The sequence below is a fragment of the Pagrus pagrus genome, assembly GCF_965226575.1.
Source record: "Pagrus pagrus genome assembly, chromosome: 6".
NCBI lineage: Eukaryota > Metazoa > Chordata > Actinopteri > Spariformes > Sparidae > Pagrus > Pagrus pagrus.
This window is the reverse complement of record NC_140190.1, coordinates 27,340,553-27,361,266: the sequence shown is the minus strand read 5'-3', so window position 1 is coordinate 27,361,266 and position 20,714 is coordinate 27,340,553. Positions and strand designations below refer to the sequence as shown.

At 42.7% G+C, this 20,714-nt stretch overlaps 1 protein-coding gene and 1 long non-coding RNA gene across 2 annotated transcripts; one reads left to right on the top strand and one right to left on the bottom strand.

Moving 5' to 3' along the window:
- Window positions 1-703: 703 nt before the first annotated feature.
- LOC311258111 (trace amine-associated receptor 13c-like) lies at window positions 704-3,432 on the bottom strand (the record flags this gene model as incomplete). The annotated part of the gene is made up of 2 exons (XM_084354159.1): window positions 704-2,955; window positions 3,269-3,432. The coding sequence occupies 2 exons, from the start codon at window positions 3,430-3,432 to the stop codon at window positions 2,151-2,153; spliced, it is 969 nt and encodes a 322-aa protein (XP_084210285.1). The 3' UTR covers window positions 704-2,150.
- Window positions 3,433-10,162: 6,730 nt separating this feature from the next.
- Window positions 10,163-20,576, top strand: LOC311258267. The gene is made up of 3 exons (XR_014622714.1): window positions 10,163-10,479; window positions 19,471-19,681; window positions 19,833-20,576. It is a non-coding gene; the product is annotated as an uncharacterized lncRNA (long non-coding RNA).
- The last annotated feature ends 138 nt before the right edge of the window (window positions 20,577-20,714 follow it).

Sequence of the window (20,714 nt, the reverse complement as noted above, 5' to 3'; positions counted from 1 at the left end):
AGAGGGGTGTGGTTCTGAATACTGTCACACTGACAAAATGTGTCCACAGACAGACATATAAACACCTGGCAAAGTACTCAACTGCTTCTGTGTTAGTTTTAGCAACAATACGTATCTCCAGCACCACATTTTGCCAGGCTAACATACACACACACACACACACACACACACACACACAAAGAAGGGCGAAAAACAAAACCAGCTCTTGTGTGGCTGATAAAAACCCATCTGAGTAGCAGTAGTGTTCATAATATTGCTTTTTTGTCTCTGTGTCTCTTTTTAAAGCTGCAAATAATGATCATTACAGAGAAATCTGCCAATTATTTTCATGCTCGTTTATTTTGTCTCTAAAAGATCTGTTTAAAATATTTCAAAGTACAAAGAGAATCAATTTACTATCATTTAAGACAACAGTGAAAAATGCTTACACTTAAAACTCAAAGCTATCAAATGTTTGGTAGTTGTCTTATAAAAAATACTTCTCAAAATAGCTGTCTATCTATAGAATCCACCACATGTAAAGGTTCAAAGCACGGAACAGTTTTTCAAGCATCATTTAATACCAGGCAAAAACAGTAAAAATGCTTTCCAATATACATAAAAGAGCCCCAGTACAATTCAGGGACAGAAAGTCATCAGTGAAAGGTTTTCTTGTGCTTTACTATACCCCTAATGCATTAAATTACAATGAAACAATAAAATAATGACATTTCGAAACACAAGAATCAAGGGTGTAATTCCCTTCAGTCAAATCACGAACAAGGCGCTCTTTGTTTACTGGCATTTATTGCATCTTCATGCCTTAAGAACTAAATAAAATAAAATGAACAGATCATAAAATTATTCCATATAATACAGAGCATTCTCATAGAGAATAACAATTAAATACATATTACAGACACATAAATATAGCTTGCATGTTCAACTTAATTCACACATAATTAAATCGAATCAAACAATATACATCGTCACGGTACTATCACGTGAACTCAAGCGCTTGTCGGTTCGTTAACACACATAACGTAAACAACAAACGGACTTATTTACCTCATTGGCCGCGTTAACTCAAAGGGGTTATAAGTCCTCTCTTCATCCAAATGTTTGCGCATCAGCACACAACAACAAAACTTTGAGTCTCGAAATCACCTCTCCAGTCCTCTGTCAACCTGCCAGGTGCTCTACCTATCGTGGCAGCGTGTGTGTACCAAACAGAAAAGAACTGGCTGAAACACACCCTGAATATTGGTTCCACTTTGAATATATTACAAATCCCATGTCTATATACTTGCTACACAACAAAAATATTCCCTTTATTAAAAACAGAAACTATTCTTGGATTAAATCAAATAATTAAATAAACTTAAAGTGGATAACTGCGTGATGGCACAAAGGGCATGTCAAATAACACAGTATAGATTCTTCTGTTTTATTCGACTCATCAGGAATTTGCATGTTTTTTGTAACTTGGGTTGACTTAGTACATAGTTCTATCTTAATTATTTGGTAATTGAAGGTACTTTGAAATTAATAGTGGGAGATGGTCTGAAGGGGGAAAAAGAGAGGCATGAATTATTAAACTGAAAGCACAAATTGTTTTTTGCTCTACATGTCACCTCCCGTGCGCCTTAATTATGCCCAACAGTCTTGTGATGAAAGTATTCATTTACCTTTTTAAATTACAACAACCATTTCACAGCAATGTTTTTAGCATCACATGTGCTTTGAGCACTGATAATACATTCAAAATGTTGATTTTTCTGACAACAAGTCTGTGGATCAGGGTCAGTACTTCTGTTACAAAATCAACACACTGGCAGGATATGTTGAGGAAACTGCATGGTCAATATTTGATCTACACCAAGGGTGGAACTTCATCATCTTCACTGGGAAAGGTTGCATCAAAACAGTGGTTCACAGCCTGAAATTGTTTTTTTTGCTGTCATTTATTTAGTTCAGTATATTGCTACCAAAGTAATTAAGTTTATATGTCACAACACTGTGCACACATGAGTGTTGTGTTTGACTGTCTGCATTCAAAATGTGTGTGAATGTAATGCAGTGTGCAGTTGAAAAAAACAACATTTCACCATCAATTCAACTAAATGCTCTTTCATAAAATAATTACGTAAATACACATTAATTGCTTATCTCTACATTATCCTGGCTTCACAGGAGCCTGGTTGTAGTATCTGAAGGCTGACAATGACTTTAACTGATTTTCTAAACCACGGGTAGAAAAAGGCATAGATCAGAGGATTAAATGTGGAGTTACAATAGAACAGCCAAAGTTGAACTGATGAATCTACACTTGTGGTGTCCTGTCCTGCTATAGAAGAACTGTAGTATGGAAGGAAACAAAGTACAAACACAAGAAGGATAACACCAAGAGTTCTAGCAGCCCTCATCTCAGATCTCTTAACAGTCACAGTATTTGATCTGAGAACTGAAATTTGAGACCGCATGACACGTGCCTGTGACACAGCCACCATGAACACTCTCATATAGAGAACTATGATGACAGTAAGAGGGCTGAGAAAGGTGACCAGCAAGTCTACTGCCCCGAAAATGTAGTTTATGACAAGAACACACTCTTGATAGCAGGAATTCAACAAATCTATCTGTGACAAGTGATCTTTCAGTATCATAAAGTTGTAGGTAACCGAACAGAACCAACACAGAGACACACAGATTTGAACTCTTCTTGGTGTTATCAAGGAAGAATAGCGCAGAGGGTAACAAATAGCCACATAACGGTCCACTGATATGAGCACCATGCTCCCAACAGAGGCAGAGGTGAGGGTGAAGCTAAAAAGGTAAAAAAGAGCACATGAAATTTTATCCACAAACGTACAGGATTGCAACATGATGATTTCAGGTGGCATCACTACAAGGCCCACTAGCATGTCAGACACAGCTAGACAGAGGAGGATGAGATTGGTGGGAGTCTGGAGCTGCCTGGAGGAAGAGATAATGATTAGTGTCTCATGTTCAGTTCAAGTGAGTTTATATCAAAGCAGTTAGTGTGACAGAGAGTGGAAAGTGAAATTTCATTTACAGTACAGCAACGTGAAAACCAATTTCTACATAGCCTAAATGTCAAATAAAGCACTATATCATTCAGATCCAAACAGTCCTGATATCTTTCACCCATCTAACTTTTTCAAAAACACAGTCAATAGAGGTGCATAGAGGTGAAATAAGAAATTAAGTTGGTGTTTGTAGCATAGAATAAACATCATCTGTCATATTTCAAGAAAAGTGTCAGTGCCTGAAGTGGGAGATAGAGATGATGACCAACAAGTTGAGCACCACAGTGAGCAGAGAGATGCAGGACAGCAGTGTTTTGATGACCATGGTTCTGGGAGTAACAGGCATTGACCTGCAGGAGGTGTTGAGGGGGATACAGAGGTCAGCTGCTTTCAGTGTCTCCATGACCATCAGAGAAAGTGTGGATCTGAAAAGAGACCTGCTGAGGTCTCGCAGCCCTCTGGTGAACTTTTTCATGAGGTGAGATATTTATCTTCTTCTTTTCCATCATCTTTCCTCTTGCTCTCTCTCTCTCTCTCTCTCTCTCTCTCTCTCTCCTCCCCTTGCTCCTCTCCACACACACTCCACAACAACTCTTCCATTACATCATTCACTCTCACACTTGATTTTTTTTCCTCCCTAGATCTCCCTTCCTCTGTCAAGCTACCAATGCAATGCAACTGATTCCCATTTCTCCCATCTTGTTTTTCCTCCATATAATTAGTTACCTAGTTATTGCTTCAACCTTATCTTCCAGCCATTGTATGATTTTACATTGCCAAAGACAAATATAAAATGTAGAGTACTTTCAATAGAAGGACATATTACCAAATTGTCCATTTCTTCTGTTTATTATCCACAGTACGGGGACACTGTATTTGGAAGATGTTGTTCTTGAATATTTTAAATGTAATATTTCAATGCTGTGAGCAGCTAAAAGATTCATGTAGCAGGCTAAACAATTTAATAGCCTGGCAAAGATGGACAGCATCTATTCAGGCGTCCTACGCTATACAATTCAGCTAACTACGATTTTTAATCCCTTTTAGCAAAAGGACCCAAATGCAAGACATAAAGAAGGGTTGAAAAATAATGATGCAAGCTTCAAAGTGGACATCTAAATCTTTTTCAGTGCTTGTGAACATACATTTGGGTATCTTGACTACCCAACAGCCCACAAACTGTGAAATAAGACATCCCAGTAAGTGTTTTTATGGGCTGCCAAGGTCAGAAAACATGAGATTCAGCATGCAATTCAGATTTTGGTCTACTTCTTATGTAACGAGGAGACTCATTTGAATAGTACTGCCCCCAATCTGAGTATCCCCGGTAATGGCTTGAGTGCTGGTGGAAGGTCCACCATTGATTTTCTCATAACGAGGGACAACTAGCACTAGTTTTATGTTGAACAAAAGAGTTAAGCACAGCTGCTCTGTTGTTTGCTGCACTGGCAAGCACTTTTTTAACGAGGTACCATGGCTACCATGGCGAAACCACAGGATATTTTTAACAAGAGCAGTGTCAGTACAACGCTAAGCACAGGAGCTACTCTTTTTGTTTGTGTGTGATGCTGCTGTGTGTACATGTAGTCGCTAGACTAAAACTCATGACCATGACAGTACCCCCCTTTCAAGGGACAGCTCAACAAAACCAAAGTTATCTGGAGGAAAAGGGGAACTGGAGAGGATGACTTGGGGGCTGGACAGAGGTGTGGCATTACAGCCATTGGGAAACTCACCAAGAAAATACACAGGGACTAATTGACGAATAAGAAAACAGAGAAAGCAAAACATGACACACAAGTGCCATGTTTTCTTTCACGAGTCTTTTTCAACATAAAACATAAAATAAGTCAACTAAAACTCAGGACCATGACAGTACTCCCCTTTCTAAAATGACGTCTGGGAGCCGTCACCTCCACAACAAGACCAAAGAGGTCACATGCAGCAAAATGAGAAAACTAAAGTTATCTGGAACACAGCGGGAACTGGGGAGGATAGCTAGGGTGTCCAGGTGGCTGGGCCGAAGAATGGATCAGCTCTGGACGAAGGCCTCAATGTGGGCGATGTAACTTGAGGCTGGGACAGGGTTGCTGGACTGGAGACCATTATCAGGGTAGCAGGACCAGAGGCTGGCAACAGTACAGCGGTTGGGAAACTGGCAGGGGAGCCAGTGGTACAAGGGAAACAGGAGTCATCTTCTGCAAAGAAACCAGTAACTGCTGCAGCTCAGGCTCAGTGGGTTGTCGCAACATAGGAGAAGAAGACAGCTTCCGCGATGGAAAAGGGGACTGCTGCAGGGCAGAACAGGAGGCCAGCAGCTGGAGGTCTAGGTTGGTGTCAGTAGGGGCGTCTGCCTGCAGGTCTGGTTGTGGATTTGCAGGGGCTGCCAAATGCCGTTCAGGTAGTTCGAGTTGGAAATTGGCACAGTCAACTGAGGGCTTGGAGCAGGTGGCAAGAATAGGTGACAGAAAGGCGGGGCGACATGTGAACCAAGAATGGGTTTCAGCCAGACCACCAAGTGGAGCAGGAGTCAGAGGAACTGGCTACTGGAAACCAGTGTTGGGACCGACCACATGGTTCTGACAACAGAGCGGCCTGCGTGTAGCCCAACGCTTAAATCCGGCCTTCTTGCACTAACAAAGCCTGGTAAGCAAAGGAAAGTGCACCGACCCTAATGTCCAGTAGGTGGCGCCTGCCTGTCACAGTCCCCCCAGATTTGAAAACTCCCATCCCCCATTGTTTGTGAGCGCACCTGATGGCATCAGTTTCGCCGTGACCCGAGAAGATAAGTACAGCTGCAGGCTCATTTCAATGCAGTCCCAGAGTTACGTGTTGCTGGAAGCATCAGCTTTCGTCTGCGCAACTGTTACTCAAAGGGAGCACCCCAGACATTTAGATTTTACCCGCCTAGGCTGCAGTCTTTCATCTCGCTGGATGAGCCACAGCTGCCCCGTGTTTACTATACACACTCCAGATCCAGAAAAGACGCTGCGCAACCAGCCTCTTTTCATACTCCTGTAGAAGGAGGACTGTCCCTCAGAAAACGACTGCTTTGCCCGTTTTCTTAATGCCCACGTTGACTATGCTGTTGTAAGAGCTACCGCAGGACGCTGCAACCGCCTCTAATCGACGCTGAGGAAGCGAGCTGGATTAAAGAAGACACGCACTACAAGTGAGACTTAATCCATGTCTGGGCATATACTTAGCGTGTATTGTATGCTTGTAAGCTACATTTGAGTTTTTTGAATTGTGAGTTTGTGGACAACCGAGTCCTTTTCATTCGCTATAGTTTTACGTTATAAAACATAGTTTGCTGCTTGCTTTTTTTGTGCTCATTACAAGCTGATTCAAGCCTCTCCACTCTCTGGAGCTAAAGTGTTAGCTTAGCTGCCGTTAAGAGCGTTATCTCTTTGTCTTTGTGTCTCTCTCTCTCTCTTAACTAACCCACATGTACATATACCCACACATTAGGGGTTGTGTGCACACTAGAGCCCTGCGCTGGAGCCCGAGGGGACCGACAGCCGGGCTTCGGGCAAATTACCACATCATTACCTCTGACACGGGCCGAGCTCGGGCTTGAACGCAGAAGCCGCTCTGCCCCTCCCTCTCCGCTGCACGTCACTAACATCATATTATACTGATCCCATTCGCGCATCCAGCCTATAGGTCCCGCCACAAACATGGATAACATAAAGAAGAAGATTGCAGATGGTGAACTTAAGACGGTAAGCAACACCAAGGGAAAAGCTCAGTATTGGGCAAAGTTTAAACTTGTTACAACCCTTCAAAATGAGCCAACTGGGTTTTTTCAGTGCAGCTTTTGCAATGCTGTTCCACCGTACGACAGCAAAAAGACTGGTTCATCACATCTACAGAGACATTTTGATCGTTCATGTGGCGGATCCAGCAGCGGTTACAAACAACAAGTGTAAGCAATTACATCCCCAAAACACCACCAGACACAGTGAAGTCAGAAGTCACAACAAAATGTGTGAACTTCTGTTGCATGGACATTCGGCCATTTGAAACAATTGCGGGGACCGGTTTGAAACAGTTAGCACAAGAGCTAATAAATGTTGGCGCAACATATGGCCGCGTTTCAGCCAAGGAACTACTCCCTGACCCCACCACAATCTCCCGAAGATGCAAAATCATGACAAATGACAAGAGAGGGGAGACAGTTGAGGAGATAATGGAGGTCATGTCACTGATAAATATTGGCATGACTACAGACATGTGGACGGATGATTTCCGTAAGATGAGCTACATGGCTATAACATGTCACTATATTACACCAAAATATGAGATGAAAAGCAAGCTACTCACCACAACATGCTTCCCAAACCAAGCAAAAGCAGGAGAAAATATCCGAAAAGAGCTTCAGCAGCAACTGGTCACAGTCCTCGGCTTTGATGCATCAGTTATGAACAATGTTGTCTGGGTAACTGATCAGGGCGCAAACGTGGTGGCCGCTCTCCGTCCATACCGGCACCTGGCTTGTCAAGATCACCTTGAGGGTTTAGAGCACAAGGGGCATAAAAGAACATACCCCTTGGAGCACAAGGGGCGTAAGTGACATTTTGGGGTAAAATGACATTTTTATATCATTATATCACTTTGTCCAATCATAGTGACCTAAAGGCTTAAAACACTACAGGCGTAACACAGGCATGTGTTACACTTACACTGACAGTACCTGCACTGGCCCATTTTGACTGTCATCATGGATGGTAATGCCAGAGAAGAGCTCACAGAAGCCGAGCAAGTGCTACTACACATCATTGGAGAACTTCCACTTGAATTACATTCCATTGATAAGTAAATAGCTGTATAATGGAAGTACTATTGATAAAGTTGGTGCACCATTCAAGAATGAATACATTAAATAAATAAATAAATAAGTATTGTGAATACTAATCAATTGGCTATTTCTCTATATGTCAGATGAAGCTCAGGGTGAGGCAGCTTTCAGTGAAGAACAGTACTGGGAGATGGTAGATACCACTGAGGCCACAGAAACCAGGGAGGAAGCAAGAGAGATGGAGGATTCTAAGGAAGCTAGGGATGAGAGACAGGAGCCAGACCCCAGTGATAACATCAGAGAGGAGACCAGTGATGAGGGAGAGGAGCAAGGAACCAGAGAGGAGACTAATGGTGAGGGAGAGAAGAGAGGGAGGAAAAGGAAAAGAGACACAGACAGTTGGAAAAGAAATCAATTTCACATTTTCAATCATTTCTGGGGATGGGGGACAAAAATCGACAGAAGGATTTTGTGATACATCACATTCAAGAAAAAGAGAAATTAAAGAGTGTCAAAACCAGGCTCATGTAGACAGAACACTCTGACTTACAGTCTCACTATAAATGATGCCAAGGTGAAGGTTTGCAAGGACTTTTTCTTAAAGACTCTTGATGTCTCTGAAAAGTTCACCAGATCTTGCAAGCTCAACAGCTGGGACATGCCAAAGTGTGAGAGTAAGAAAAGAAGCACCAAAGAACAAGATCTTAAGTGCTGCCAGTAATACAGTCAGGGAGCACATCAAGTCCTTTCATACCATCGAAAACCACTACTCTCGCAAAGACAGAACAAAGGCTTATCTGGAGGAGACACTGAATGTTAAAAAAATGTATGAGCTTTACAAGGAAAAGTGCGCAGAGTGGCACACAACACAAGGTCCTGTCAAAGAAAGCATATACAGGAAGATCTTCACCTCTGAGTTTAACATAGCTTTCCATATCCCTAAGAAGGATGCCTGCAAGGTTTGTGAACATTTTAGAAATCTCCCTGACCATGAGAAGGTCCTCCATGCTGCTGATTATCAGGCACATCAGGCACGAAAAGAACAGGCGAGAAATCACAAAAAGCAAGATAAGGAGCTAGGACAGAGTACAGAGTCAGTAAGGACCTGTACCTTCGACCTGGAGCAGGTCCTTTCCACTCCTTGGAGTAATGTTAGTAGTTTGTACTACTCCAGGAAACTCAGCACGTACAACTTAAGAGTGTACGAGATGGAGACTAAAGAGGTTCACTGTTACATGTGGCATGAAGGTGAGGGGGGAGAGGATCTTTGGAGATTGGCACATGTATCCAAAATTACCTTCAGAGCCTCAGTCCAGAAGTTGACCATGTTATCCTACATTCCGACACATGCGGAGGCCAGAACAGGAATATTGGCTTCAGCACAATGTGCCTCCAAGCAGTCCAGGAGCTTCCTCTCCGCATCATTGACCATAAGTTCCTGGAATCCGGGCACAGTCAGATGGAGTGTGACAGTGTCCATGCGGCAGTGGAGACGGCTCGGAAGACAGTGCCTGTCTATACTCCAGAGGGCTATTACACTCTGGTCAGAGGTGCCAGGAGGAGCCAGTCCTACAAGGTCCATGAGCTCAGTCACAAAGACTTCATAGATTACAAAACAGCAGCAGCAACGAAAATCAAAAACAAGAAAAGACACTGACGGAGAGCAGGTAAAAGTCATTTTACACATTTTCAACATTTAAAAAAAGTTAAGTAGCAGTTCAAGTGCAGTTTAAAATGGTTAATGTGCTCACTGTATCATTGATATCATGATCAAATAGCCTACACTCTTTTTCTTTCAGGTCAGCTGGCTGAAAATGAAATGGATGCGGTTTAAGAAGGAGGAGAAGAGTACCATCCTCTTCAAATATGACATGGACGCCCCATTCAAGAAACTTGTAGTAAGCAAGGAGACAAGACTTAGACTTAGACTTTTTTTTTAGCCAAAAAGGGGGTATTCCACGAATCTACATGGACTTTTACAGCTCCCTGAAGGTTGCAGACTGAATGGTGTATGTGTGTAGGTAAGGGGGGAGGTGGTGAGTGTAGGTGAGAGGAGGTGGTGTGTGTAGGTGAGGGGAGGTGGTGTGTATGTGTGTGTGTAACAGTTGGATATTGACTTTAATATAATTTCACCAAAATATTCAGTTGTTATTTCATCTTTCACACTGTTAAGGTTTTTTTATTCTGCCTGTCTGTTTTGGGGAGCTCTGTGTGTGTGTACGTAGGGGAGGGGCTATGACCGGGAGTTTTGAGGTTCTGCGCCTGCGCATTCTGGTCAGAGTCTGACTGGAACATGTCTGCAGGTAGGATGTGTGGAAGCTTCTCTCCCGCTAAAAGTACAAAAATGTTGTTTTATGAGACTGTCGTTTAACGGGGCCAGTGCGGTTCATGCCGGGATGTTGTTGGGAGTGTTTTCAGCCGTTAACCGCATTGTGTGTGTGTAAAAAGTGACTCCAAAGCAGTCTGTGAATATCGCTAGCTATCGTTAGCTTGTGCTAATGTTTACATTACACGCTTCATTAGCCGAGAGCCGATTCATGGTGTTTTTGTTTAGTATGTGACTCTTTTTCTTTCTCCTCGGCAGAAGTGTCGACAACCTCCTCATGTACACCGCTCAAGTCTCCCCTGTGTATGTTTATTTTGTGACAGGTATGGAGATGGTTAATTACATTTATTATATGTCCACTGGTTAATATGTGGGGATGCTATTTACATGTGAAATGAATGATTGAGGGTTCTGTGAGAATAATTTAAGTTAATTTAATATATAATTTTGGGAGTGATATTTCTTTATTTTACATTTTATTTTCTGGTTGCTCTGATAAAAAACACTATTATTTTATGAGTAAAAGAGAGTCTGACTGGAACATGTCTGCAGAAGTGTCGACAACCTCCTCATGTACACCGCTCAAGTCTCTCCTGTGTATGTTTATTTTGTGACAGACCGAGTAAAGCGAGTGTCAGAACTCTCCAGTCAGTTTCCCTGGTTTATTCTCGCACAACACATCGCAGAGTATCGGCAGAGAGGTTTTTACATGGGTTACATGTGCGTGTGTTTAGGTGAGGGGAGGTGGTGTGTGTGTGTAGGTAAGGGGAGGTGGTGTGTTTAGGTGGGGAAGGTGGTGTGTATAGGTGAGAGGAGGTGGTGTTGTGACGGCCCCCTGCTGTTGTGTGGCCTGCGTTGTTTGTCTCTTCCTTCCTGCAGGTATCTCAGTGGGCGGGGTTTGAAATCAGGAGCACCTGGCCAGTCTCCTGGAAGTGTTAAGAGCAGGCTGTCTCAGTCGCTCTCGCTCTTTCTCTCCAGAAGGACCTGGGTTTCTTCCGGCATTATTGTATGGTTTTGTTGGCTACGGCCTGGTTACTGCACTTTACAACACTTCGCACCCATCACTCACATGCACCCATCGGCAGACACACTGATAACCATGCGTTCACACTCCATGGCATTTAATATGATTTGTGCCCTTTATTTAAATAAATGTTGTTAATTGTATGCTTATCCACGTCTCTCCATCTTTTGTCATGGCTTTTTGAGCGGGTCATGACAGTGTGTATAGGTGAGGGGAGGTGGTGTGTGTGTGAGGGGAGGTGGTGTGTGTGTGTGTATAGGTGAGTGGAGGTGGTGTGTTTAGGTGAGAGGGGGTGGTGTAGGGATGTGGTGTGTGTAGGTGAGGGAAGGTGGTGTGTCTAGGTGAGGGGAGCAGGTGCCTGTAAGTGAGGGGGTGATGTGTGTGTAGATGAGAGAGGATGTAGGACAGGGTAAGAATGAGAGGAAGCAGAGTGAGGAAGTAGCAAGCGAAAAATTGTTTAGGGCCTAAATAGATTATATTAATACATTCATGAGTTAAATGGAATAGCGTTAAATTAATTAAATGAATGGGGTTAGATGACCTAATTGGAGTAAATGAATTAAGGGGGTTAAATGCATTTTTATAGTTTTTTTTTTTTTTTTTTAATTTGTGATGGAACCTGATGGAGCTGGATGAATTAAATGAATTTAGAGCTGATGGACTTTGATGTTTTTTAGAGTGGTTCATAGTTTTTACAATGTTGATGTTACTGTTATGGTTTAACAATAAGGATTTTAAAGATAATTCTGCCTTACGCTCTCTGTTTCAGTAGTATCAGTATTTTGAATGTCACTTAGGCCCTTAACAACAAACCACAAAATCACAAAATAATGTAAATGTTGGTGCACAAAAGGCATAAGTGCCTTTTGTATCGCCTGTTGGGCTTCTTGGCTGAAATATAATAGTTAGTCAGCGTTTGTTGTTTATTATCATTTAGAATATGAATTCCTCACAACTTTATCTCTATAACATTATAGAATGCGTAACCTTCCTCTAGTGTTAGGGTCGGCACAGACCCGTTTTTAGGTTTGAAATGAATAAAAGTACTACATAAATTTGTTTATTGCATGCCAAGCTTTGGATAATATCTTTGCTGACAATGAGGCAGAGGACACACAGCAGCATAGCGATACAGATGAGCATGTTTCTGAGGAGGAAGATGATGTGGAGTATCAACCGGAAGACACAGACACATCTGATCAGTCTGATGAGGAGGTCACTGGTGCTGAAGCTGCTCCCGCTCCTGCTGAAACATTCAAATCCAAAAGTGGCAACATCTGTTGGAGCTCAGTACCTCCTGACGTACTGTTACATCCAGGTCTAGGGGAGCCTGGTTGTAACATAAGGTGGGCTCTCCACCTGTCTCACTGATCACAAATAATAAGGCCAGCACCACTTGAATCATAGATGTGAAGCAGTTTATTATATCTCAGAGGTGAGCACTTCCCAACATAACAAACAAAACATCACTTGGCGCCCTAGCCTTACCTTACAAGCAAAACTAAACAAAAAAAAAACAGGCGGCTTACCTACTCTCCTGCAGTGAAACAAGAGAAAACGTGGTCAAAAGAAAATGGGATTCTCCCTCCTACCACTGCTTGAGGTTGGCACAATGTGAGGGCTAAATACAGGCCAGATTGGGGCACCGAACAGGCCACAAGTTACACAGTTCACATATTATCACCCAACAATGGGAATAGCGAGGACGCATGGTGGGTCAGTGTTTCCTCTAGGATTTTTTTCAGCAGCGGGGGCAGGCTCTCCGGGGAGCCGTGGCGGCGTAAACAAATGACACTTGACTGCAGATTTTACTTTTATGCCCAGCATAATCCCCCTTTTTATTGAATGGCCAGTTGAAAATGGCGTTTTAAAGGCTGAATGTAAAAATAAAAAATAATTTAAAAAAATACAACAATAAAATAAAAACAATAAATAATAATTTCTTGATGGGGCTTTAGAATCAGTGGCAAAGTTTGCACCTGCAGGCTCAGAACGGTTACATGCTGCCATTCCGACATGCTGCCATTTCGACATACCGGCATTCCGACATTTCACTATTCAGACATGTCACCATTCCTACATACCACTATTCCGACATGCAAACATCCTGCCATTCCGACAGTTTCGTCCCGCCATTCCGACAGTTTCGTTCCGCCATTCCGACAAGGCTTTTTTCCCCCCTCATGTTTAAAGACATGTGTACAGATGTGATACAGTCAGTGGAATCTTAATAAATAAACAAACACAAAGTCTCGCCATTTACAATCACACACTCCGATGTCAGTTTGTAACAATGTCCCTTATAATAAGGATATAAGGAGAACTGGCACAACGCCGTCCTGCTGCAGGTGGACCTAGGCTCGCGCTACTGGTGCGTCCAGGGAAGCATTAAATTAAGTCGCTACTTTGTCTGTGTATTTCACTGAACTCAAAACGCGCCCATCACAGGCGGCATATAATGAACAATTACACACAGATCAACAGAACCCAAAAGCATGTGTGTGTGTGCGCGTGTGTGTGTGTGTGTGTAGATGGCCGCGTAGTGCTTTCTACCGATCCAGCACGGATCCACCAGGGAGGGATTGTGTATTGGAATGAGGGTGCCGTCCCCAACCACCTCCAGGAAGCTCCCCACTGCATAAATACGCAGCGCAGCCAGGAGCTGCGCCTCCGGGCTGAGGCCAAAATTGCAGCAGGTTGCTCTCTGTGATCAGCCGTTGGATCTCCGCACGGGGCAGCCGGTACTTTGCCTGGACAGCCCGGTCTGGCAGCACGTCCAGTGTACGTGCACGTATGCTTCTATGTAAACCGTCTGGCTTCGCGCACGGCGACGCTGTTGGTTCGCAGGGAGAATGTGCTGTATTGCAGCCGTGGTTTCTCACACGCGCGGACTTTGGCAACGCAGAGTAGCAGATGAAGCCTGTTTCCTTGATATCTGTGAAATGCCACAGGGTTGTTTTTTTATATGTAGTATAAACTCATATATGCAGATGTGTTTGGAAAACTTAAACGTGTAATTCAATAAAAAGTTGATCTTTTCTTGCGCCAGTGGTCCGCAGCTATGAGCGCATTTCAACATTGAGCATTGTTTTCTTATTTCGAAAAGTGGAGGATATAAATTTCCCTGACGCGGCTTGATCACTGAGCATTTGGTCGCTAAGAAGGCTGTTAAGAGTGGGTCAGCTTGATCTTACACTTCCTTCTTAGTGAAAGATCTTCTTAAGCTAAGAGCGACTCTGGGAAACGCATCCTTCTTTCACAGCGTTCTTAAGAGCGCTCCTAAGAAGATCTTAGCACTTAAGAGCTTCTTAACGAATCTGGGAAACGCGGCCATTGTCTGTACACATTCAGGCAGCTGTCCATGGTGCTGAATTGTACTCTCAGCCATAACCGCAGTGCGCGGCCCCCTGAGTTACGTCCAGGGCAATAGGCCTGTCGTTACATTTTGAAATTAATTAACTTAATTAATTGTTTGCCTTTATATAACATAACTACGGTGTCCTCCTCATTGGGTGCAATTATAAACATTAAATACTTGATAGCTGTGCAATCGAAACAAGCTGCATGCTAATCACCCAGTTCATTGGAGAAAACAATCCCTTGAATCATCACACAGTTTTGGCCTTCTGATTATTCCTTTTTATGCATGATATTACAAGCTACTTCAAGACGGGAGGCTATTTTTTTTTAAGTAAAAAGGGACTCGTTTACTGACTGCCACGCACGCAAGCCTTGCAGCGATGAGACTACTGCTTTGATTCATGCCTCCGAGTGTGGGTCACTGTTAAACACCTGTTAATGAGGTCGTTTGATTACACTGCCATATGAATCTGGGAAAAAATGGAATGTAGACAGCGAGGATGCAGGGAGTAGGCTACAGCAAGGCTTCAGTTGAATTCAATGTGAATGTAAATTTAAATGCAAGGTAAATCGTCGCTGATTTATTTTAAAGGTCAGCATTAGTGAATTTGACGCCAATTTTCACACTATATGGTGTAATAATTAAACAGTATCAAATATGTTCGGAATGTATTTTTTATTGTCCCTTCAGGACAAAGAAACACCAAGCAGTATAATAATAATAATAATAATAATAATAATAATAATAACAATGCATTTTATAATCGAGACGGGATGTGACAAGGCGTTGACCAGAGTCGAAGTGCTGTTAGAGGAGAGAGATGGGCGGAGGCGGTTGATGTGATAATAGTTATTAGCCTACATTAATGACCTTATGTCGGAATGGCGGAACGTTTCCAAAAAGGGAAAGTACCGCCATTCCGACAATGGAAACAAAAATTGTCGGAGTGGTTGGACCTTTTTAATCAAGGGAAGTGCCGCCATTACGACAACTAGACGTCAATGTCGGAGTGGCGGAATGTCGGAATGACCCGCGGAACCCGCTCAGGAACAATGAATTTTTCTGTTTTTTTATAGAAGAGCTCTTTCTGTCATCACTAACATACTGTTAGTAATCAAAGAAGCTCTGAGGCTTAGTTCTATATGTTATAATACAAGATTTCAGCATTGAGCTACAATCAGGCAACATTCATGACTCTGTACAGTCAAACTAACCAAAAACTTCTTATTGATCATCATTATAAAGTTTCAGGGCGTTCCTGTAACCATGGTAACTCACGGTGCCAGAGGGGAGGGAGAGACGCTGAATGAAGCCGTTTACACAGATACACTGCAGACAAAGTCCAGACTATAGTTGTTATTTCACACATGTAGCACACAACAGGAGACTCTCCATGTCAGACGAGTTCTCACGTGCTGACTAAACTCAGTTGATAATGTAGCAGCGCGACGAGTCCTTGCTAGCTAAGCAGCTAAACTTTAGCGCCGCTCCGTGTTGAGATCCCGCCCTGTGTGGGTCTCTGCACTGTCACTTGTCAGGCGCGCACATGCTGTTAACGATACCATTGGCTGTAGAGTGTGACAATCTGAGCAAGATAGTTATCTAGTTTACCTCAGCACTCGCTACACCCGACACAGTGCAGGACTCTGCTGTGAAAGTGGATACATGATGCGACGGTGGTGTATTTGCGACAATTAAAAAAAAAAAAAAAAAAAACGAAATTTGAAGGAGTGGCGGCTACGATTTAGGAATGGCGGCCCATTCCTAGAGGAAACACTGTGGGTGCTGACAGTGCTGTCAGGAGACAAAGTGGTGAGGCCATCTTGGAAGGAGGTAGGGCTTATATAGCCCAGCTGCTCACGCAGTAGCCAATCAGGGGCGGGACCATCAACTTCACCTACCCACACACACACACACACACAGGGGAAGAGAGCAGCACACATACCATGCACATACGCACAGGGAGAGAGAACACACTATGCACATACACAGCACAACATCCCTCCATAACACGCACACAGCAGGGCAGCTGCTGCAAATGTCATCAACCCCCAGTGAGACCACCTGATTCTAAAAGAAAGAGGTGTCAGGTCTGCCCTAGCAATAAGGACAGAAAGACAAACACATTGGCCCTCATTTATCAAACGAACGTACGGCAGAAAACGCAAATCTGAGTCTGTGGCTTTGCGGTGCAGCACAGCAAAATCTGTCTGAGTCTGAAAATAATTATTAAACAAACCTCAGCTGTCATTAAGCATAAGCAGTCACATATTTAGAACAGATCAAAACAGATTCTTAAAACAAATAAAAACAAAATAAATTTTTTTTTTTTTTTTTTTAAAAAGCCCATGTTTTTACTGATACCACTTTTTTGTAAAATAAAACAATATGATAGGCTTAATAGCCTAACATGACAACTAATTATTGCACGTTAAAAATTGAAATAATAATACAAAAAGGCAATTTTATGAGATTGCTGGGTTTCCGAATGTGGTTGGAGCAATTGATTGCACTCATGTGCGTCTGAAGGCAACATCCATGAATGATTACGCATTCATCAATCGCAAAAACTCCCACTCAATAAATGTACAGGTGATTTGTGATGCCAAGCTATCACTTTTAAACGTGGTGGCCAGGTGTCCGGGGGACACACACGATTCTTTTACATTTCAAAACAGCTGTGTTGGCGCGCAGCTGCAAGAGGGCGCACTGCAGAGCCAAAGTCATCTCCTCGATAAATAGCTACCCTAGATAAATTGCATTAAACTAAACAAGGTATCAGATGATAAACATTTTGGTATGGTTCTTCTAGGTGACAAGGGTTATCCTTTAACGGAATACCTAATAACCCCGCTGGCAAACCTGCTACAGAGCAGGAACGCAGATTCAATAGTGCGCACACACGCACACGGGTCACAGTGGAGCGCTGCTTCAGGTTGCTGAAGGGCTGGTGGCTCTGTCTCGGACCAGCAGGGGGATGCTGCTGTATACCCCAGAGAAAGTGTGCAATATTATTTTGGCCTGTTCAGTTTTGCACAACATTGCATTAGTGAATGGAGTGCCTTCTGATGTGCCGGCGCAGCCAAATGAGCCAATGCACATGGACCCATGGCCAGCACAGCCTCCACTTGGGGCTACATGGAGGAGACAGGACCTCATTCATTGCTTTTAGAACGTAAAGTAGGCTACCTTAAACTCTTGCAAATGCTCTGCAGTATTTAATCAGTAATGGGGCGTATTTTAGGTGAAATTGGCTAAAGGCATACTAAACACAGACAATGGACAACATTTAGTCATTTAAACATTTTATTAAGGTTTTTTTAGAGTTTCATTCATTTCTTTTAATGTGTTATTTATTGCCACAAGTGCGCCGACAACTGAGGCCAATAAACTGCATATTTCTATTTGTCTCTCCATCTCGGAAAAGTTTCTCTTCTTGCCAGTGTTTCTTCTCTCCATGTTTAACCTCAGTGGGCGAGGCCTCCGAACCAGGAATATTTAAGGGCGTAACATGTTAATGACGATCAAATTCAGCTGCCGCATTTATCAAGACCCGATCATTCATACGCTCGGATTGGTCAGATACGAATGTTTCATAAATCACACGTGTGTCCTGTCGTAAGCCCAATTCTGCGCTCAGATCTGCACCCGTTTTCACGCAAGATTGATAAATGAGGGCCAGTGTGCTTCACCTGCAAAAAATATCTCTACAAAGAACACACTAGTGTCACTTTTTCCCACTTTATCTAAAAATACACAAATACACATGCATGTTCTTGCACACAGTTTTTATGGAACTAGTACTTGATTTCTGTTGGTTTGATTTGCTTGATTGGTTGTTGGTTGTTGTTTGTTTGACCTTGCAAATCTACATTTTATTATTATTATTATTTTATTATTTATAACTAGTTCTGCTTTTCATTTTGTATTTGTATTATTCTATTTTTGAAAAAAAAAAAGACTTGTTTTTTGCCTTTTTCTTGAAGTAAATATATATGGGTCGAAATTGACCCGTAACACCATATATGTCACTATAGTTAATAATATTTAAATAAAAAAAAAAAAAATGTTTTGAACATTTAAGAGATGTGTTCTAATACCCCTCAGTAATAGTCAGGTAACATAACAGCCTTTTATTTATTTATATTATTCTCTTGAGGTTCATTTAAAAAAAAAAAAAAAGTTATATCGAAAACGAGGGGTATGCTGTCAAAAGAAAGGCCAAGGGGGCCACAACAAAAATATTTGAACTAATCTTTTCATGGATTAGGAAGCCTAAAGAGGGAAACAAGAGGTAAGAAACAACTTGGATAATAAATAATTGTTTTTAGGGTATTTTATGGCTGATTTAAGACATGGGTCAAAACCGACCCGTTAACATAAGAGATAATAACAGAAAGCTAACACTAGAGGAAGGTTAAATATATGGCTCTCAATGAAATATTTACAATCATGCAAAGTTAAATGTCACTTACGTCCCCTGTGCTCCAAGGGGTATGTTCTATTACGCCCCTTGTGCTCCAAACCCTCAGTCCTCCGGCATGCCTTGAACACAGAGTCCCAGAAGTAGCAGAGACCCTGTTGGCAGCCAAGGCTTAGTCCGATGCATAAAGCAGTCAGGGCAGGCCAGTCAGCTGCCAAAAACTGTTAAACAAATGGCAGAAACCAGATACAGTACAGTCTTCCTCACACTTGAGTCAATTCAGTCTGCAGGAGCTTCAGGAGCTTCTTCAGAGCCGTGGTGAGAGCACAAGATTACGCGATGTCTCCCCCGATGTTCTAGCCTTCCTGGTGGAATTTCTGCGCCCATTTAGCGACGCACAAAAGGAGCTAGAAGGGGACAAATACCCAACACTGCACCGTGTTGTTCTCTGGGCCAACAAGCTGAAAAGCCACTGCCAACCTGACGTGTCTGATACTCTTTCCCAGGCTATTATCCGCCAACGACACCTCGAGTGGATAATGAAAAAAATCGAAATCCAGCCACTTCATAAAATAGCCATTTTCTTACGGCCAAAGTTCAACCAATTAAGAATGTTTACTGTTGCTGAGAGGGCCGACATCCAGCAACAGGTGAGAAGCCGGATAAGCCGCTTCAGAGAGCGGAAGGATGCGCGTTGGCAGGAGCCTGCACAATCAGGTAAGATTTTATTTCATTTGGCTTATTAGACGTATGCTAATTGTCTTTTCACTTTACGCACCAGTGGCAACCACCTGGGCTTTCCCACTTTCCCTGTATAGGCTATTCTTGGCATTGGCCTAATAAATCATTTTGTTCATGATTTACGCAGCGTCGGGCACAGTGGCACCAGCTGCTGCTGGTCCAGCACCAAAGAGGAGAGCATTGGCGGAGTTTGAGGAAGCATGGGAAAATGTCTGAGAGGAGAGCGACAACACTGACGATGAAATCCAGGTATACCTCCGCCTAAACCCCACCATGGGAGCTGATGGAAGAGATGTACTGAGCTGGTGGAAGCAACATGAGTCCACGTTACCATTACTGGCACGTCTGGCTCGAATGGTGTTAAGCGCAGCTGGAAGAGTAATAGAAGAAAGGAGGACTGGACTTTCCCCCGAAACTGTGGATGCTATACTTTTTCTGCATGACGCCAAATAAACAGACTGTTCTTCTTGTGATGTTACAAGAACTGAGGACTTTGCCATGTTAAGCGGCTCACTGTTGTTGAATTGGGCTTAGGCTACAATAACTGTTCTTATAATTGTATCACCATGTTCAGGTAAATAGCCTACTTATTTGATTAGTAGTTCTACTATTCTCAGGTAATGCAAGCTGTTGTTGTTTTTATGAAGATGAAGAAGAAATTATTTTTTGATAGGCTAGTTTTGCTACGTTTAGCCTAATAATGAACACTGTGATAAGGTGCAAGTGTTTTGTTGGTTTTTGTAGCTTAGGCTTGGCTTTGGATAGACATGTTTATTTGTTAATAGACCTGCCGCCTACAATTGCTGCGATATCGGCAGCGCACTGCTGCAGTAGCATCGTGTACAGTCACTTCAAAAAACAAAATAATCAATTAAACAACCCCAAAAAAGCTTCAGACACTTTTCTAATTAATCTTAATATTGAAAGGAAACGAAATATACCCACTTATGCCAATAAAAGTGCTCAGATTGGGCCAGGCTGGGCTGGGGCTCCATCCCCTCGGGCCAGG